The 19008-nt window shown below is 37.6% G+C and overlaps 1 protein-coding gene across 4 annotated transcripts in view; it reads left to right on the top strand.

The window, feature by feature from the left end:
• Positions 1-2786: 2786 nt before the first annotated feature.
• YTHDC1 (YTH N6-methyladenosine RNA binding protein C1) overlaps positions 2787-19008 on the top strand; it is a 42072-nt gene continuing 25850 nt past the window's right edge. For all 4 annotated transcript variants that reach the window (XM_003415906.4, XM_010595710.3, XM_003415905.4 and 1 more), the window contains exons 1-5: positions 2787-3168; positions 12410-12511; positions 12866-13194; positions 13307-13715; positions 18617-18706. In XM_003415906.4, coding sequence (XP_003415954.1) covers positions 3141-3168; positions 12410-12511; positions 12866-13194; positions 13307-13715; positions 18617-18706 — 958 coding nt within the window. In that variant the 5' untranslated portion in view covers positions 2787-3140. The remainder of the gene's footprint in view (positions 3169-12409; positions 12512-12865; positions 13195-13306; positions 13716-18616; positions 18707-19008) is intronic.

Here is a 19008-nt window from a genome sequence, read left to right as displayed (position 1 = left end):
TCCATATTCTTGCCAACATTTGGTATTTCTAATCTTCTTTAATCACTTCATTGTGGTTTAAATTCCTGATGATGTTGAGCATTGTTGTCACATGGTAATTGCCTATTTACGTATCTTCTGTGGTTAAAATACCTGTTTAACTATTTTGGCTATTTCTTTTAAAATGGAATGTTTGTTTTCTTAATATTGAGGTGCAGGACCTTTATTTATATTCTAGAAATCCTTTGTCAGACAAATGTTTTGTGAATATGTTTTCCCAGTCAGTGACTTCCCTTATTATTTGATTGATTGATTGAGATAATGCTTTTAACTTTAATGAAATCCAATTTTATCAATTTATTTTATGGTTAATGATTTTTACATCTTATATAAGAAATCTTCGCCTACTTTAAAGTGTTGAAGATTTTCTCTCATCTTTTGTTGTAGAAGCTTTATAGTTGTTCTTTTATATTTAGGTTTATGATCCATTTTGAATTAATTTTTGCATATGGTGTTAGGTAGAGTTCATGGTCATTTATTTCCAGTGGATATCTAATTGTTCCAGCACTATTTGTTTGAGGATTGGAGGAAGATTCAACACCTCTGATATGCAGATGACACAACCTAGCTGCAGAAAGCGAAGAGGACTTGAAGTATTTAGTGATGAAGATCAAAGGTCAGTATGGATTACACCCAAACTTAAAGAAAACAAAAATCCCACAACTGAATCAATAAGCAGCATCATGATAAACGAAGAAAAGATTGAAGCTGCCAAGGATATTATTTTACTTGGATCCACAATCAACAACCATAGAAGAAGTCAAGAAATCAAACTACGATTGCATTGGGCAAATTTGCCCTCTTTAAAGTGTTGAAAAGCAAAGATGTTGTCCTGAGGGTTAAGGTGCGCCTGACCCCAAAAAAAAGCCATGATATTTTCATTTGCCTCATATGCATGTGAAAGCTGCACTATGAATAAGGAAGACTGAAGAAGAATTAATGTCTTTGAATTACAGTATTGGCAATGAATATTGAATATACCATGTACTGCCAGAATGAACAAGTCTGTCTTGGAAGAAATACAGCCAGAGCACTCCTTGAAGTTGACAATGATTAAGACTTCATCTCAGGCATGTACTTTGGACACATTATCAGGAGGGACCAATCCCTGGAGAAGGACATCATGCTTGGTAAAGTAGAGGGTCAGCGAAAAAGAGGAAGACCCTCAAGGAGATAGATGGACACAGTGGCTGCAACAATGAACTCAAGCATAGCAAAGATTGTGAGGATGGCACAAGAGCTGGCAGTGTTTCGTTCAGTTGTACAAAAGGTCACTGAGTCAGAACCAACTGGACGGTATCTAACAATAACAACATTGAACACTTAATTGAATTTTTCTAATCCTTGGAAAACATTACAGTAACTCTTTGAGAATAAGTTTTCAATTCTCATTTACAAGGATACGAAAGATTGTTGTTAGCTACCATTGGGTCGGCCCCCAACTCATGGTAACCTAGTGCAGAACAGGATCAGATCATTGTAATCCATTGGCTGATATTTGGAAGCAGATCAGCATGCCTTTCTTCCTTGTCCATCTTAGTCTGGAAGCTCCTCTGAAACCTGTTCCGTATCATGTCGACACACAAGCCTCTATTGACAGGCAGGTGATGTCTGCACGTGAGGTGCATTGGCCAGGAATCAAACCTGTCTCCTGCCTGGAAGGCAAGAATTCTACCACTGAACCACCACTGTTCCCTTAGATTGGTCATAATTCTTTATATTGGGCATCAAGTAATAACAAACTGTGGACTGCTTGTCCTTTTGTGAACGTGAAACTAAACCAAGCTGAACCAGTGGTTTTTGGAAGCAGTTAGTCTAGATGATTCCGACTCACGGTGACTCCATGTGTATCAGATCAGAACCCCTGTCCACAGGGTTTTCAAAGCTGTGACCTTCTGGAAGTAGATAGCCAGGCCTTTCTTCCAGGGTACCTCTGGGTGGGTTTGAACCACCAATCTTTTACTTAGTAGTTGAGTACTTAACTGTGTTCAACACCCAAGGACTCTGAACATGGTATTAGTCATTATATCATAATGTTACCTCTTTTTCAAATTTTCTTTACCTTGTGAACTTACTTTGCAGTGAAGCCAAATTATATTTTCACTCCTTTGAACTCATAATTTCTTTCATAGATTTTACTACATTATGTAGCTATGTAATTTTCAGCCACTTTTGTAGTTTCAATTCCTCAATGGTCTGTTTAATCAACTGTGTACCTCAGAGCGTAAATGATTAATACAAATTTGTTATGTGCATTAACAAAGTTATATTAAAATACAGTATAATTTCTTCCCCCAATTTAAAAACAAACAAAAACTATGATTTTTTGGCAAGAGAGCTGCATTCCCTGCGATGCCTTTGGGTAAACCTGGGGGCCTTAAGAAAAACATCTCATACACAGAAAAAGTGGTGGCTTCAGAGGAGCCAGCCTGGACTTGTTCTAAACAGGATTCTGATTTCCAGCACTAAATTGGGAGTACTGCGGGACGATTTGGGACGACAAAACGGACACGTTACAGCGCCACAGCCTCCACTATGCGTTTCGGTTGAGAAACTACGCAACTGAGCAATGAACACGGCCCTCAACCTGGCTAACCTAAGCCCCCGCAATAAAACTCTTTAAGAAGACGACGGGGCTGCGGGGGGCGGGGCGACGTGGTGACGTCCCGCTACTTCCCTTCCCCGTCTCGCCGCTCCGCCCCTCTCCGCACTGTGACGTTCTCAGACAGGAACGAAGCGTAAACAGCGAAGGGCATTTCGGGAGCGGGATTGTTTCACGCAGGAAGCAGGCTCCATTTTAGCGCCGCCCGCCGTCGCCATCTGTTTCCTTTCCCTCCTCTTTTCCCCCTCCCGTCCCCAAGCCCTATCGGGAAGGCTGGGTCTAGGCCGCAGGAGCCTGGCGTGAGAGGAGAAAGGGGGAAAGGGGAGAAAAAGGGTGAGTCGAGAAGGGTGAGTGGGAGAGGCCAAGGTGCGAAGCGCGCGGCCCGGCGGACGGACTGACGGACGGGCCCGTGCTACTGTTGCCGCGGCTGCGGCGCCCGCGCGAGTCGCGTCGAAGCGGCGGTGGCGGCGGCAGCAGCAGCGGAAACAGGAGGGGAGCAATGGCGGCCGACAGCCGGGAGGAGAAAGGTTAGTGAGGAGAAAGGTGACGGGCGGAGGCGGGACTCGGGAGTGGGAAGATGGGGCCTTGGTCGTTGCGGGGCGGAGGTGGGGGTTGGGGAGGTTAACCTGCCTCGCGCGGAACCAGTCGCCGCACCCAGATACTGGGCTAACCTTTCGTCCTCGGTCTTCGTGTGGCCTAACTTCCCATCCCGCCTAGGGGTTTTCTTTGATCCAGATTCCCCTCTTCATTTTCTATTTAGCTGTCCTGGGAGGGGCTGAAGGAGATTTAGCTGGCCTATTAGAAGTTGCAGGCCTCTAGGTTTATTTCCTGGTAGGATTATGCGGATATAATGCGTAGATTCAGAACAACGCTTTCTGTTAGGCTGAATTTCGAAAATCCCTTATGCTATGATCAAAACCGGTAGTTTAGTAAATGAGCACGTATAAGAAGTCGTACAAGTGGATTATTAATCCTGAGAAGTATCTACAACTAACTTTTGGGTGTTCTGTTAAATAAGCAGAGTGGCATGAACTGCACGTTCTGTTCTTCGAGCGCTTATTTTGGGAAATAGGGTTTTTTAAAAAAGATAATTAGGATTAGGGCTGGTCAGGAAATCCTGGACATTACTTTGATAGAAACACATTGTGCGTAGCTCTGAGAGGGCACAGTTAGGAACAAATGGGTGGAAGTTATGGAGAATTCGGGGAATAAAATTTCAGTGAAATATAGGAAGAACTGATACTGCCAGAATGGAATTTTTTTTGATATACCGAGCTCCCAGACCCTGAAAGTGTTAATGTAGATCCTGAATCAATACCTGTTTGGAGACGGGTCTGGATTAGTTGGTAACCTTAAGGTCTTTTTCAACTTTTAAGATTACTATGATAGTCTTGGAAAGGTTATAATTGATGAAAATGTGGTACAGGTGGTGGTCTGTGTCTATTGTGTGGCTAATTATTTGGTGTGGGGGCTTTTAAAAATTGACTTCAGAGTCAGTTGTATTAGGCCTGTGATCCACTTTGATTTTTCTTGTTCCTACATTAGGAAAGTCTTCGTGCTTCAGTGATCATGTAACAGTAAATGGTTCCTAAAGTGCAGTCTCTGAGTTGTCAAAGATAGTTTATTTACTTATCTGAATGCTGTCTTTGTTTCTCTGCCCCTGTTTTCCTTGTGCAGTAAATAATCTCACTCCTTGAATCTGGGTGTTTTTTTTTTTTTTGCCTTTGACTATAGTGTGTTTGCCTTCCTTCAAATACATATCAAAAACAAAAACTGACTTACTCTCCAGACCAAATCAGATCATCTTTCCAAGTGTCCCCCTACAGTGTATGCATAATAACATTTTGTATATTTTTGCTAGATAGGATAAAATGACAGTAATACTTCTCTTTTCTGTATATATGAAATCTCCTGTAAGGCTCTTTCCTTTCACATGGCTCTTTAGAGATTCCGTTATTTTAAAATATGAATAGTTCGTGATCAAAAGAATAAGGATGTTGGAGTCAGGCAAATCTTGATTCAAGTCCTAGTTGGAACCTAGAGCAAATTACCTAGTTTTTGTGAGCCATAATTTTTTTTGCCTATAAAATGGGGATATTAGGGCAGGTAGTCATGGGATTAAATGAGTTAATGAGCAGTGCCCACATATAACAGTTCATAAAATCATAGTTTCTGCCCTGTATCTTTCTGTTTTGGCACCCTTGCTCAGTCTTGAATCTCTCCATGCCTGGATAACTACAAATGTCTCTGCTTGGCTTCCTGACTTATTTTGCTCATCCCTAGCACATGCCTTGTCCACTGCTGCAGAGTTATCTTTACAGAACACTGATTTATTGTTTGTCTTGTTCTCAAATCCGATTCTTCAATCAAAGACTAAATTCCTTTAGCAGATTTTATAAACTTGTCCACAGTATCTTTCCAGTGTTCTCTCTTTATGTTATACTAGGAAAGATGATAGATGTAAATTCATATAACAAATATCTTAGATTGGAGATTGAAAAGAGAAAAGTAAAGCAGAGAGTTGATCCTCATTAGAAGTGAAGTGTCAGTGCCATTCTATGAATTGTAGATATATGTAGATGGTATTTAATTTCTTATCAATCTTTCTAGTAAGGTAAAAGTTGGCAACCCTGATACTTTGTGTCTGTCTTCAATTTATTTAGGTTCTTTGTTATTTTATTTTGCTGTATTCCATGAAATCCAAAAGTTGCTCTTGGAGATTATTGTTTTGCAGTTCTCTGTGCTAGACTTATTCATTCATTTAACTGATACTCATTGAATGACTGCTGGTACTGCTGGCCGCTTGGGTAGTGGAGTTGGTGGAAATATGATTAAAATATTGCCCCTGTCTTAAAATACTCCATTGATTAGGTTGTGGCACTTTATTTTAAGCTAAATCTTTTAAAAATTCACACTCCCTTTGTTGGTGAAATTTAAAAACCAAGAAGAAATGTGAAAATAAGATTGCATGGTAAGTGATGGAGACTGTTTTCAATTACTAGAAGAATCCATTATTAAAGTAGGTGATTTTAGTCAGTAAGAATTCAGTCAACATTTAATGTGTGAGAATACGATTTATGAGCTGAATACAATTTATGGGTGTAAATGGGAGTGGGCAGTGGTTGTGGTAGGGTAAGATAAACCAAATACGAGATGAGTAAAACTCAGTACTCATCAAGCATTCTTTGTCTGTTAAGGTGGACAGACTTATAAACTGTTAATAGGTACAGTAATGCACACTGAGGAGGGAAGGCAGATGGTGTTTTAAAAATCTTTGATTTCAGAAATGGGTTTAGCGATGAAATTGCAGTCCAAATATGCAAACTTAATAACTATTGCTGGAAGGTAGTGATATCACATATTAGTAAGTTAGTCAGTTGCCCAACTTCTGCCAGGATTGTTTATTTAAATTTGAAATGGGAAGAGTTCTGGAATAACCTACTTTACAAATAAGGAAGCTCAGTAGAGAGTTCTCATTTACTTGATCATTGCCACACACCAAAGAATCAAAATCAGAATTGGAATCAATACTTGACTCCTCTGTCTCTTATACTTGAGTGAGAAATAGTGGGAATCTAAGTACGTCATTGTCGTTAGTTATTTTTTATGAAATATTAAGAGATTATAAAGAAAAACTCTAAGGATCTTAGACATGTCACAAACCATTAGATCCCTTCTAAGTGGTTCCGTAAATAATGTAAGCTCTTGATAGGTAGATGATTTTAAGTTGCAGGAATTTGCTATTATATTGATAACGAAACAGTTCAAAGACTTTAGGTAATAGATTCTTGGGTTATAGGACTTTGAATATTAGCTGTGTAATAAATAAACAATTTTATTTCTAAACCCTTATCAAGTTTTCTGTGAAGAAGTTAATAAAAGTTTAATCTACTCAAAATAATGTCTAGAGAGTTACTACTTTCAGAAGTAACATATTTTCCAAACGACCAGACTGGAAGCTCGGTGAGGGCCAGGAGTGTGTTGTCTTCTTCACCAAGTTCCTGGTGTGTAGAAGTTGTATCTTAATGCTTTGAATAAGCATTATTTACTTCATTATTGGACTTTATTAATAACTGACCCTCAGTGGAGATGAATTGACACGGTGGCTACAACAGTGGGTTCAGGCATAGCAATGATTGTGAGAATGGTGCAGGACCGGGCCGTGTTTTGCTCTGTTGTACATAGGGTCATTATGAGTCAAAACCAACAATAACTGACTAATTATTATGTGACATTTTCTGTGTGATATCCAAAGCCAATAGTTTCCCTTTAAGTTTTGTACGTACAGACACACGAGTATGTATACATACTGTAGCCCTCACTATAGTAAGCTCTTGGGATAAAGTTGACTTTCCTGGTCCACTTTAGTTAGTGCTCTCTAAAGCATGGAGTATCTAAGTTTGTAATTGAGATTCCACCATGTTTGTTTTATCATCTTTTTTATAAAAGGGAAATTTTATGTTTGTAATAGCAGTAGGGTGGAAAATTAAACATGCTGTTCTTAGACCTCAACTGTTTTTTGGAAGACAGGAGGTTTGGATGGGATAGGAAATCGAGGTCTCTGAGCTTTAGAGGGAAGACAATTTTGAATGACAAAAAAATAACTGAGTGCTTTGCAAGATAACAGAGAAGAGAGGTTCCAGGAAATTTTGCTGTATTGCCACGTTCCACTGAAACTATATTGAATGAATTAAAAAGATACAGTGTACTTTTGATGTCTTGTGTTGGAAAACAAAATCTGGTATATTTAACCTCCCAGTTCTTTTAATTTAAATATAAGAGGCCTTAGTCTGATCCTGGCCTCTGAAATAAGTAGCAGCACTTTGTATTTTTGGACCTAGAAGCTCCTGAAGTAAGAAAATGGACTGTGTCCCTTATAAAGGTTAATTTTTTATACAGTACTGATAATTCCTGGAGTTTGCGGCCTTCCTGGGCCTGGAACTTCAGGGGTATAATTATGGTATAGTGGAAGAAGTACTGAATTCAGAGTTCTGAGATTTTAATCAAGTCGCTTAAGTTCTGTGGGCTTCAAATTCAATTTGGAACTCTTGTTATGTACATAACCTTCCTAGGTTAAACTACTTTGAAAGCCATTTGGATTTTTAAGTTCCCATGTTTATCTAAAACAAAAATCCTGAACAAACAATGAAAAACTAGCCCCGTTACTTCTAATATTTTAGAGTTTTTGAGCAGGCTGTAAAAACAGTGCTCCTTTTTTTTTAGTTGTTTGACTTCCTGTATCTCTGGGAATCTATACCTTTATCTGAAAACTCAGTTTGCTAACAATTTCAGATAGCTAAGATTGTGCTTGTGGTACTAATGCAGTGCATATGCATAAAATAATATGAATCAGAGCATTCACAGGTCGTTGGACTTCCACAGGCTGCCTGCTTTTTGTCTTTTATTTTTTAGTTAGGGTGATATTTAGAAGTTAGAAATTCCAAATAAAAATCTGGATTTGGGATTCTTCTTGAAAATTTGGAAGATCTGACAACGCTGTGCTTGCATTCTGTCAAGGTAATAATCCATTAAAATTGAGTAGGATTATTCCCCTTAGATGGAGCACTGGTGGCATAGTGGTTAAGAGTTTGGCTGCTAACCAAAAGGTTGGCAGTTCAAATCCTCTAGGCGCTCCTTGGAAACCCTGTGGGTCAGTTCTACTCTGTCCTATAGGGTTGCTTTGAGTCGGAACTGAGTGGACATCACCTAACAACAACAATGTCCCCTTCAGAGTTCAATTTTTAACTCACAAAGTGTCCTACATACGAAAAGTGGAGTTTGTTGTAGTGTTTCTGTGCATCAGTGTTTACTGAAATGAGCCTTTTAGTTATTTACTATTGGTGTTATTCAGAGGTTGTGTGCAGGGTCAGGTAGGTAAAGTACTTGTTTAATACAAAAGGTAAGTATTAAAAAAAAAAAAAAGCATGGTCTCTGTCTAGGCACTATTAGTAAAGAACACTGATTTCAGTCACCAGCTGTAAACCCAGATTGTCATGCAAAACCTGGGCATAGGGTACTCTCTTTGTCTTTGTAGAGGATCAAGACTGCTCCAGCTAGTTGTTTTTAGGCAAGAATATGGGCTCATAAAGGAGCCCTGGTGGTGCCATGGTTAAAGCAGTTGGCTGCTAACTGAAAGGTTGGCGGTTCGAACACACCAACCACTCCTTGTGAGAAAGATGTTTGAGTCTGCTTCTGTAAATATTGCAGCCTTGGAAACCCTATGGGGCAGATATACTCTCGATGATTGTGGGTTTGAGTGTGGGGTATATGGGCCCATAATTATCAAAGATTTCTTTTAAAAAAAAAAAAAAGAAAAGCCAGGCAAACAACAAAAAAAAACTCTGAAGTTTAGGGTCTAGATTTTTACTTTAAATCCTTGGAGTTTTCAAAAATAGCACATCTGAGGGCTGGATTCAACCAGCCTACATGCTGCTAGTGTGCAACTTTTGGGTGGATATATGTTGTAGCTCTAATTGGAAATAACCTTTTAGTGAAGCATTTTATGTTTCATTTGAGCTAATTCATTGCCCCGACACATTGAAAAATTTATCTCATTGTGGTATCTTAATTTTGGAACACAAAAGTGTAGAGGTCTTAAAATGTCTGTGTATAGTTCTCTGTATAGACTTACAAAAAAAAGATGTTTTAATGTGAAGTGCTGTATTCTACAGAAATAATGCCTTAGGATTATTCTTGTAGTACATGAGTTGTATGTTCATGAAACTTTTCTTAACCTGACCTTCACTGAACTTTGTTCATTTTACTGTTAATTTTCTTAGGGTGCTGCTGTAAAAGCACTATGAAGTAATTGTATACAAATCTCTATTCATACAGACTATCAATATTGTATTTCAGTGCAAAGAAAAAGTGATTTAAAACTATTAAGGCAGTTCGAAGAAAGTCACCCTAGTGAACTAGTGGGTATTACTTCATCCCTTAACGAGATAATTCTTTCTTTGCAAAATCACGTGCCAGTGATGATTAGTCTTTAACAGCAGTGGCTTCAGAGAGTATTAAAATGTTTCCTTTCTTTACAACTAATTCATCCTAAGTTGGAAAAATGAGTTAAAATACACAAAATATACTTTTCCTAGCCATGAAGGAATTGGTGAGAAGCAGCAGCTTAAGTTGGCCTTGCAACTCAATAGTGTAAGCTTTCACACTGACCTTTTAAAACCAGCTTTTAAAGAATATGCCCTACATTTATAACTAAAATCCTGAGTACATCCACCAAGTACTTGATACCTCTCTCATCAATAGAGGGAGTCTTTGTCTCTTGCTCCTGAACCTGGGTGGGTTTTTGTGATTGACTGTGTGAATAAAGTGCCATGGTTTAGTGTTGGCGGTAGTCTTGATAGTAGTGTTAGCAGGGCTTTCCCCTGACCTGTTTTTCTCTTGGGTCATAATCCTTTAGAGCCCCGAACCACCACGTAAGAGAGGCCTGACTGCCATAAAGCTGCCATGGTGGAGAGTGACCGTAGAGAGGGAGTTTGAGAGAAAATGCCCAAAAACCTCAGCTGTTTTGAGTCTTCTCCACTCAGGCATCCCCCAGACATGTGGATAAGCAAGCCTTCAGATGATTCCAGCCCAAGCCACCATGTGATTGCAAACACATGAGAGACCCTAGTTGCACTCCAGCACCATGGGGTGGTGTATTATGCAACAGTAGCTATTGGAACGTGTGCTTGTTTTATTGAAGAAAGGATTTTGTTTTGTGTTCTGAACCAGATTTTGTGTATCATGTAGCCTAGCCATTCACAAAAGGGTTGGGGAGGGTTTATTAGAATCTGATGATGTTAGGAAAGGCTTGTAGGTTGAAAAACTCATCAGGAGATTCAAATCACTTCTTTTCCCTTCCCAAACCCCACTGATTTTTGTATTCTAAATATCAGAGGTGATGAAACCAGAGCTCAGAAAGACTCAGACTTTCCCAAAGATACCTAGCTACTTGGTGGTGACCTGGATTCCTCACCTCCTAAAGCAAATCTCTTTTCCCTGTATCGTCATATTTTAGTAAATATGTATGTAGTTTCAGTGATGTAGGAAAGTAACTTAAAATGTGATAGTTTATGAGGCGTTGGCAAACTTTTTTTGTAAAGGGCTTTGTGGACCACACAAGTTCTCTGTCATTCTTTTTTTTTTTTTTTAAACAACTCTTACAAATATAAAATTCTTATAGGCCATACCAAAAAAAAAAGTCATCAGTGGAATTTGGCCTACAGGGCTTAGTTTGCCTACCTCTGATTTATATGATCGTGATCAGACCACAGTTTATTGATGTCATGGATTATTTATAGTATTAATATGTAGACCATCAAAAGAGTATGTTATGGCTGACTTTCAATATTTTAGCAAATTAAAAATTTTGTAATGTTGGAGGTACAGAGCTTTCTGGTGCACTACTTTGAAATTAGTCTGCTAGTTCATATTACCTTTTAAGAATGTTTTGCCATAACCATAGTTTTGCTGTCTCATCAGTTTTCATGACTTTGCACTTTTCCCTTGCCATACCTTAAAGTTGAAAGATACTTTTGATGCCAGAATACTTAGTGTTCAAAACATTTACCATTTAGCTTTAGTGCATTGCCAAAAAATCAGTTTAAAGTGGTAATTATTTGCATATATTTCAAAGATTTATTTTGCAGTGTTGGATGTGGCAGAGGGTGAGGGTTGGGGGACAAAGCTGAGTTCACAGTTTTCATGATCATCGAATATGTCAGTATAGTCAGTTCTCTTCTCAGAAGTAAGTTATACTTCTGTAGTCCATACCAGTGACCTGCAAACTGTTGTGGTTGTGTATCACATCAATAATTTTTTTCTTTTTAACTTTTTTATATTGACATACTTTCAGATACACAGAAAAGGTACAATAGTACAAAGAATTTCCTCTTACCTTTCCATCATATTCCCCAAATATTAACATTTTATCACATTTGTGTTTCTCAATATATGTATGTGCATACGTGTGCACACACATGCACGCAAATACATACACACCTTTTCCCCCTGAACCGTTTGACAGTTGCAAACATGATGCCCCTTTACCCCTAAATACTTGAGTATTTGTGTCCTAAAAAACAAGGACTTTGATTTCCTTAACCACAGTACTATCAAAATTTGGAAATTAATGTTGCTGCATACTATAATTTGTTCAGATCTCACCAATTTTCCCAGTTATCCTAGATCCTCTCCTATATTCACTTGCATGTCTTTTTATATCCTTTAACCTGGAATATTTCCTTTAGTTTTTTGTATTTCCTTGGAAATTTGACATTCTTGCAACATACAGGTTAGTTATTTTTGGAATACTGCTTCATTTGAGTTTATCTGATATTTCCTCATGATTGCGTTGAAATTTTGAGTTTTCCTCAGTGGTACCACACAAGCATTTTTATTCTCAGGGTGTCACCACGAGGCTTGTGATACTGATTTTTCCCATTACTGATGATATTAAGTTTAATTATGTAAACCGATGTCTGTCAGATTTTGCCACTGGAAAGTTGATAAAGTATTTCCCTTGGTAATCAGTAAGTATTTTGTGGGGAGTACACAGCCTTGATAACCCCGTGGGGTACATATTCCTGACTTTGTAGACCAGAGCTCTGTGCTGACTTCTTTTGCATTGTTTTATGAGTGTTGGGTCTTAATCTGAAATATAAGCTCCTTGAGTGTTAATGCTCTCATACTTCCATGGCCTCAACACACTACGTACTCAAAAATAAACGCTTAATAATACTGATTTCTCCCTATTAATTTTTTTGTTTTCAGATGGAGAGCTTAATGTTCTTGATGATATTTTGACTGAAGTACCAGAACAGGATGATGAACTGTATAACCCAGAAAGTGAACAAGATAAAAACGAGAAAAAGGGTATATAAAGTTACTATTATTTTGCTAAAGTAATGGTAGTTAAATAAAAGAGAATTTCTGAAGAAAATGACTAGCTTTTGTATTTGTTCCTTGAGGCAGTTGACACCAAAAGGACAGTCAGTATAACAAACTGTTGTATACTTTTCCATATGAAACTTCTCAAATACATGAGTTTATCCCGTATATTTGAAAGCTATGTTTTCTTTTAGATTAACTTTGGAATACAAGTGTTTCAAAAGACATTTTAAAGAAATGAAACTTTTTTCTCCCTGATATATATCATCTGTTGATCTTTTTGTGAGATAAATAGAATACTACAAACAGTTTTATGTCTTTTTAAATCATATCTTTAAGGATCAAAAAGAAAAAGTGACCGAATGGAATCTACTGACACCAAACGACAAAAGCCTTCTGTTCATTCAAGACAGTTGATTTCAAAGCCACTGAGCTCATCTATTAGCAGTAACAAAAGAATAGTTAGTACAAAAGGAAAGCCTATCACAGAGTATAAAAATGAGGAATATCAAAGATCTGAAAGAAACAAGCGTCTGGATGCTGATCGGAAGATCCGTTTGTCAAGCAGTGCCTCCAGAGAACCTTATAAGAGTCAACCTGAGAAGACTTGTCTCCGGAAAAGGGATCCTGAAAGGAGGGCCAAATCCCCAACACCAGATGATTCTGAGGTAGTAAATATTGCAGATATAAAACAGAAAGCAATTCGTTTTAGAGCTATTTATTCACCCTGACCTTGTCTGTTAAATATGACTGTTGATTCCCTTTTTCTTTAAACATCAGAGAATCGGGCTTGATGTGGATAGACGCGCAAGCAGATCCAGCCAGTCTTCTAAGGAAGAAGTGAACTCTGAAGAGTATGGTTCCGACCATGAGACTGGCAGCAGTGGTTCTTCTGATGAGCAGGGGAACAACACTGAGAATGAAGAGGAAGGAGTGGAAGAAGATGTGGAGGACGATGAAGAGGTAGAAGAAGATGCGGAGGAAGATGAAGAGGTGGATGAAGATGGAGAGGAGGAGGAGGAAGAGGAGGAGGAGGAGGAAGAAGAAGAAGAGTATGAACAGGATGAGAGAGACCAGAAGGAGGAGGGCAATGATTATGACACTCGAAGTGAGGCTAGCGACTCAGATTCTGAGTCTGTTTCCTTCACAGATGGATCTGTCAGATCTGGTTCAGGCACAGAGGGATCAGGTACTACTTTTTGTATGTAAAAAATTGTCTTTTTTTTTTTTTTTTTAATTGATTTTATTCTTGAGAATGCTTAAATTAAGTTACAAACTTTTTGAGGAAATTGGAGGATGTTAATGTGATTGTTCTGTAATCTTCTGTAGTTATTTGTTGTTGGGTGTTATAAATACATTTGAGTAATTTTAAGTAAAGTTTACATACCTTAGTAAAGACATTTCCCAGCTACGGAGTGTGTTGTAAATGAATACAAGTCTAATACTTTGTTTCCCTATAAGGAAATCTATTTCAGGTTGTAATGTTTTAAGGTCTTAGAGTTTCATAAAAGAGTTTCATACCAGTTGACAAATGCTTGTTTTAATACTGATGTACTTGAAGTGTATTCAGGTGGAACCTGCCCACTATATTACTGTGTTTCCGTAGTAAAATGCCTCTAGGTTTCCATCATGTGAGGATAAAATCAAAACACATTTCTTTCTTTCTTTCTCTCTTGAGAGCACATACTTTTAATTCTTTGTTTTTGGGTTGACCCGAGACAGGGTCTACAGAGGGCTGGGGTGTAAAGATACAGAATGGAAAAGAAGAATGTAAAATTCTTGTGGAGAGATTGGGTAAGAATCATCTTGGGTCATTTCTTCAATACCACATGTCCTACCACTTTATCCCTATTTGATCCATGAGGTGAAAGCATAGAAATAGCAGGAAGTTGTAGTCACTAAACTGAGGGTCCCTCTTGGGGGAAATTCACAGGGTATAAGCAAAGAGGGATTAGGGTACTTAAAGACCCCTGAGATTATACTGGTATGGCTGTCTTAGGCTACCAGATTTGCCCCATAAGCAGAATGTACTATATATTGGAATACAAGAAAATCATATTCTTTTGATGTATGGGATACTTAGTTTTATTATAAAGTTTTATCATTTAACAGTGTATTGTTAGCAAATCATGTTTTTGATATAAAGTAAGTGGCCAGCTGTGTTCTAGTTATTGGCAACTGAAGCTTTTCCTCTATAGAGTTCCTGGTTTGGGAGCTTTGATAGTTTTTTTTTTTTCGTTAATTTTATTGTGTTTTAGATGAAAGTTTACAGCGCAAATTAGTTTATCATTCAAAACTTTATACACAAATTGTTTTGTGACATTGGTTGCAATCCCTACAGTGTGTCAGAACTCTCCCCCTTTCCCTTTCCACTCTGGGTTCTCTCCATCCGTTCATCCAGTTTTCCTGTCCCTTCCTGCTTTTTTGTCTTTGTTTTTCAGCAGGTGTTGCCCATTTGGTCTCTTATATGTGATTGAACCAAGAAACACATCCCTCACTTGTGTTATTGTTTGTTTTATAGGCCTGTCTAATCTTGGTCTGAAAGGTAGGACTTCAGGAGTATTTGATAGATTTTTAAAGACGGTTTAAGAGTTAAACTGAATGGATGAATAGTTGGGCTTGGTGTAGAAACTTGGGGAATCTTTAATTATATTTTCTCATCATGCTTTTTGCAAATGGATGGAATTTTTTTTTTTTAATAATTTATAATGGTGGATAGGGACCAAAAATGGCATTGGTAAAATGAATGAGTGTTGATTTATTGTGGAGAATGTGTGAAACTACCCACTGGGGTAGGGAACATTTTGTTGTAGGAATCTTTAGTATCTCTGTTAGGAACAGTGTTTCTCAGACTTGAATATTTGGCTTATCTAAGTTAAAAAAGGGGGAGACTTATCTAAATGAGGAGAGCCCAAGATAATCTGCACTTTTCACAAGCATCCCAGATGATGCTGATACTATAGAAAGGGAGTTGATAGTACTTTATTTTTGTGGAGAAGACATTTTAAATTGAAAGGTAGCCTATAGTTAAAAAAAAAAGGTATTAAAACTTTGTTAATAGAAGTTTATTGTTTTAAGTAAAATGCCTGGAACCCTTCTTTTCCTACTAAGGGTTTATGTGAAGTATGCTTTAGATACTCTCTATTTAGTATACAGGAAATTATTAATTTTTCTTTGAAGTAGTTCTTTTTATAATGCATGAAAGAAAAATGGATTGGATTTGGAACTCCTTGCTTAGGAGATGTCAGTTTTTAAGTACAGGGGGTCACAGTTTAGTTTTGTGCCATGAATTTTCTAGACACCATTTTATTTTACCTCAGAATGTTTAGAAACTTCCTTACAAAAGTGGTACAGTTTAGTGTTTGATAAAGCATTGTATTGTTCCTTTGACATGAGAGTAATAGTGGGGAGAGGGAGCGGATAGAGAAACTTAGGAGCAGTGGGATTTACTTACACAAAAAAATTATAATGGTGTTTTCTCTTTTTTTTTTAATACTAGGTTTAACATTAAACAGTTGGGTAGAATCTTCTACTCCGGTTATTTTTCCTGCATTACCTTGGTGATTCTTTTAGTATTGTGAATCATAAAATATTCTCTTCAAACAGTAACAAGAGATTGTATTATCTTCAGTCTGATAATTCATAAAATGCTTAAATTCATGAAATAACATCCCAGAAAGAAAAATAAACATGTCAGAACTCCGGAAAGAAATAAAGGAAAAAATTTAACAAGGTTTTATTTTCAGTTCTGTTATATTCGTTGATTCAACTAATCAGTTTCTGCTGTGTGTCAGGCACTAAATAGAAATGTGTAGTCAGTGAACAAAACGTGTATGAGGAAAACATTTGGGAGTTGACAAAACCTGCTCCTCTCTATTTTGGTGAGATCCCCAGTCATTTTGTAGTAAAAGGCTTCAGTCTATTCACTTGGGATCTCGTGGTTTGCCCTTCAGGGGAAAATTTTAAAGTTTTTGAAAGCCGGGTATTTTTTCTTGATAGCCAGCTATTTTAAATATCATTATGGACCCATGGTTCTAGCTTTAAATAGGCTTGGTTTTGTAGTTGTGCCAATGTATGCTGCTTTCCTCCTCCCTTACAGGCCTAAGTTACAGAAATCGAGGTCATTTGCAAGCTTTCTGTTACACGTATATGGAAAAGCAGTTTAATACATTGCAAAAGGAAAAGATGCTTAAACTTAAAGGAACTTAAAATGTACTTAGAGTTTTCCATTGTTAAACTGTTTAGACATAGAATCCCTTTTCAAGAGTAGTAGTCAAATATCTTTTCCAGTTGCTCTGTAAGAATAGAGGCTTGTATTCTTAAGTCAGAGGGCCTGCATTTGCAGCTAGATTCTGCAACCCAGGAACTTTGTGACCCTGGCCAAGTTGTCTAGCCATCCCTCTAAGCTGAAGTTTCCTTATTTGTAAATGAAAATAATTACTTATTGTATGGACTCATTGTGAAGATTAAGTGAGATAATTTATTTAAAGCTTTTTAAATAGTTTTAGTTGTTATTATATAGTGGGATGTTGTATAAGCATGATCATTGATTGTTATCTTTCGGCTTTCCATCGTTTTTATAAAAGTAAGTACGGGTATTTTCTCTCTTCATATGCCTTTTATCTCCCAGGTGAAGGATAAAGGAACATAAAACCCAAACCAAACCCACTCCCATCAAGTCGATTCCGACTCATAGCGACCCGATAGAACAGAGTAGAACTGCCCAATAGAGTTTCCAAGGAGCACCTGGCAGATTTGAACTGCTGACCTCTTGGTTAGCAGCCGTAGCACTTTAACCACTACACGACCGGGGTTTCCCAAAGGAACATATCATGATAGAATTACGGTAGTAATAAACAGAGATAGGAGAACATCATTCACTCCCTTTTAGATGTATACCCCCCCCCGTACACAAAGTGCCAAATTAGGCTTGAAATGGCCCTTACATGATGGATAAACCAAACCGTTTCTGTCTATTTAAGATTTCTAGCTTTCTTGTGGAAATACGTAGATTGTCATTGAAATTTTAGGGATAAATTTTAAATTTTAATTTGAAATAAGAGCAGTAATCCAGGAAGGAAATGATCAAGAGAATGGCATTGAAGAGACAAAAGAAAGCAATGGCAATCTGAAGGGAATCACTAATTTATTTTAGTATATTTTCACCAGTAGAAAAGCTTTGAGTTCTGGGGTTTATCCAATATTTTAAAGCCCAATATAGAAATTAACACAGAATGAGATTTGGAATGTTCATATTGTGATGGGAAATGATTGTATAATTATATAAAAAAAAAAAAAGAGTACAGTGGTGCCTGATGCATAGAAGGGACATAGTACATTTTTATTAAAAGAAAAACAGTAATTACGTTGCAGATAGTTCTTTCTTCTTGGAATCCTTTATTCAAGATCTCCTTTATACAGTAAAACCTGTGAAAGCCAGAACCTGTGTAAGGCGGAAACGTGCCAGAGAAGGAAAACTCAAATATTTTCCACTAACAGAGCAGTAGAAAAGTGGTAAGACTGCACCCTGTCAAAGGCCGAATATTTGTGCGACCCAGGAAAACAAGCCCTGGTGAGTTCTGGCCATCGCAGATTTCACTGTATATACAGAGTCTCTGGGTAGTTCACGTGGTTAATGCTCTGGGCTGCTAATTGAAATGTTGGAGGTTCGAGGCCAGAGTCCACCCAGAGACACCTTGGAAGAAAGGCCTGGTGACCTACTTCAGCCATTGAAACCTTGTGGAATGCAGCTCTACTCTGACATGCGGGGTCTCTGAGTTGGAACTGACTTGATGGCAACTGGTAGTTTGTGTATAGAGCAATTAAGTCCGTGAGTTTTTAGTCACAGGCATGTGTTTTTGGATTGAAGTTGGTGTGAGAAACAACAAAATGTTCTTAATTTTAGAACAGAAAGAATGTGAAATGGAACACATTCTTCAGAGGAAATTGAGGGGTCAAGAAGATAAGCAATGAGTAGTACTTAAGGGCTGTACAAAAACCAGACAAGTAATGATCTGTTCTAGTTTGAGTACCTGTGTTAATTTCTATGTGTGTGTTTTTTTTTTTTAATCTTGTTTGGATTCCTTTTAGATGAGAAAAAGAAGGAAAGGAAGAGAGCTAGAGGCATATCTCCAATTGTTTTTGATAGAAGTGGAAGCTCTGCATCAGAGTCATATGCAGGTATTCTCATTGTTTTTATTATCTGACTGACTCAAGTGCAATCTGTAGAAGGTGTGTGAAGACTAGCTTAGTGTGAACTTGTTGATGTCCATTAGTATTGATTTTTGGCATGTTCAATGTAGTAATTCTAGAGGAAACTAAGCTTTTTCTTATTATTTTAATACTGTTCTGTTACTGCTTAAGTGGAATTTTCACTTTTTTTTTTCTTGGAAGATGATGATTCAGTGACTAGTTTTCTGAGTGGGAAACTGTTCAAATATATATATTAAAAAAAAAAAAATCCAAACAACCCAAAAAGCAAA

Source organism: Loxodonta africana, chromosome 5 (genome assembly GCF_030014295.1).
Source record: "Loxodonta africana isolate mLoxAfr1 chromosome 5, mLoxAfr1.hap2, whole genome shotgun sequence".
Lineage (NCBI taxonomy): Eukaryota > Metazoa > Chordata > Mammalia > Proboscidea > Elephantidae > Loxodonta > Loxodonta africana.
This window is presented reverse-complemented; position numbering and strand designations above follow the sequence as displayed.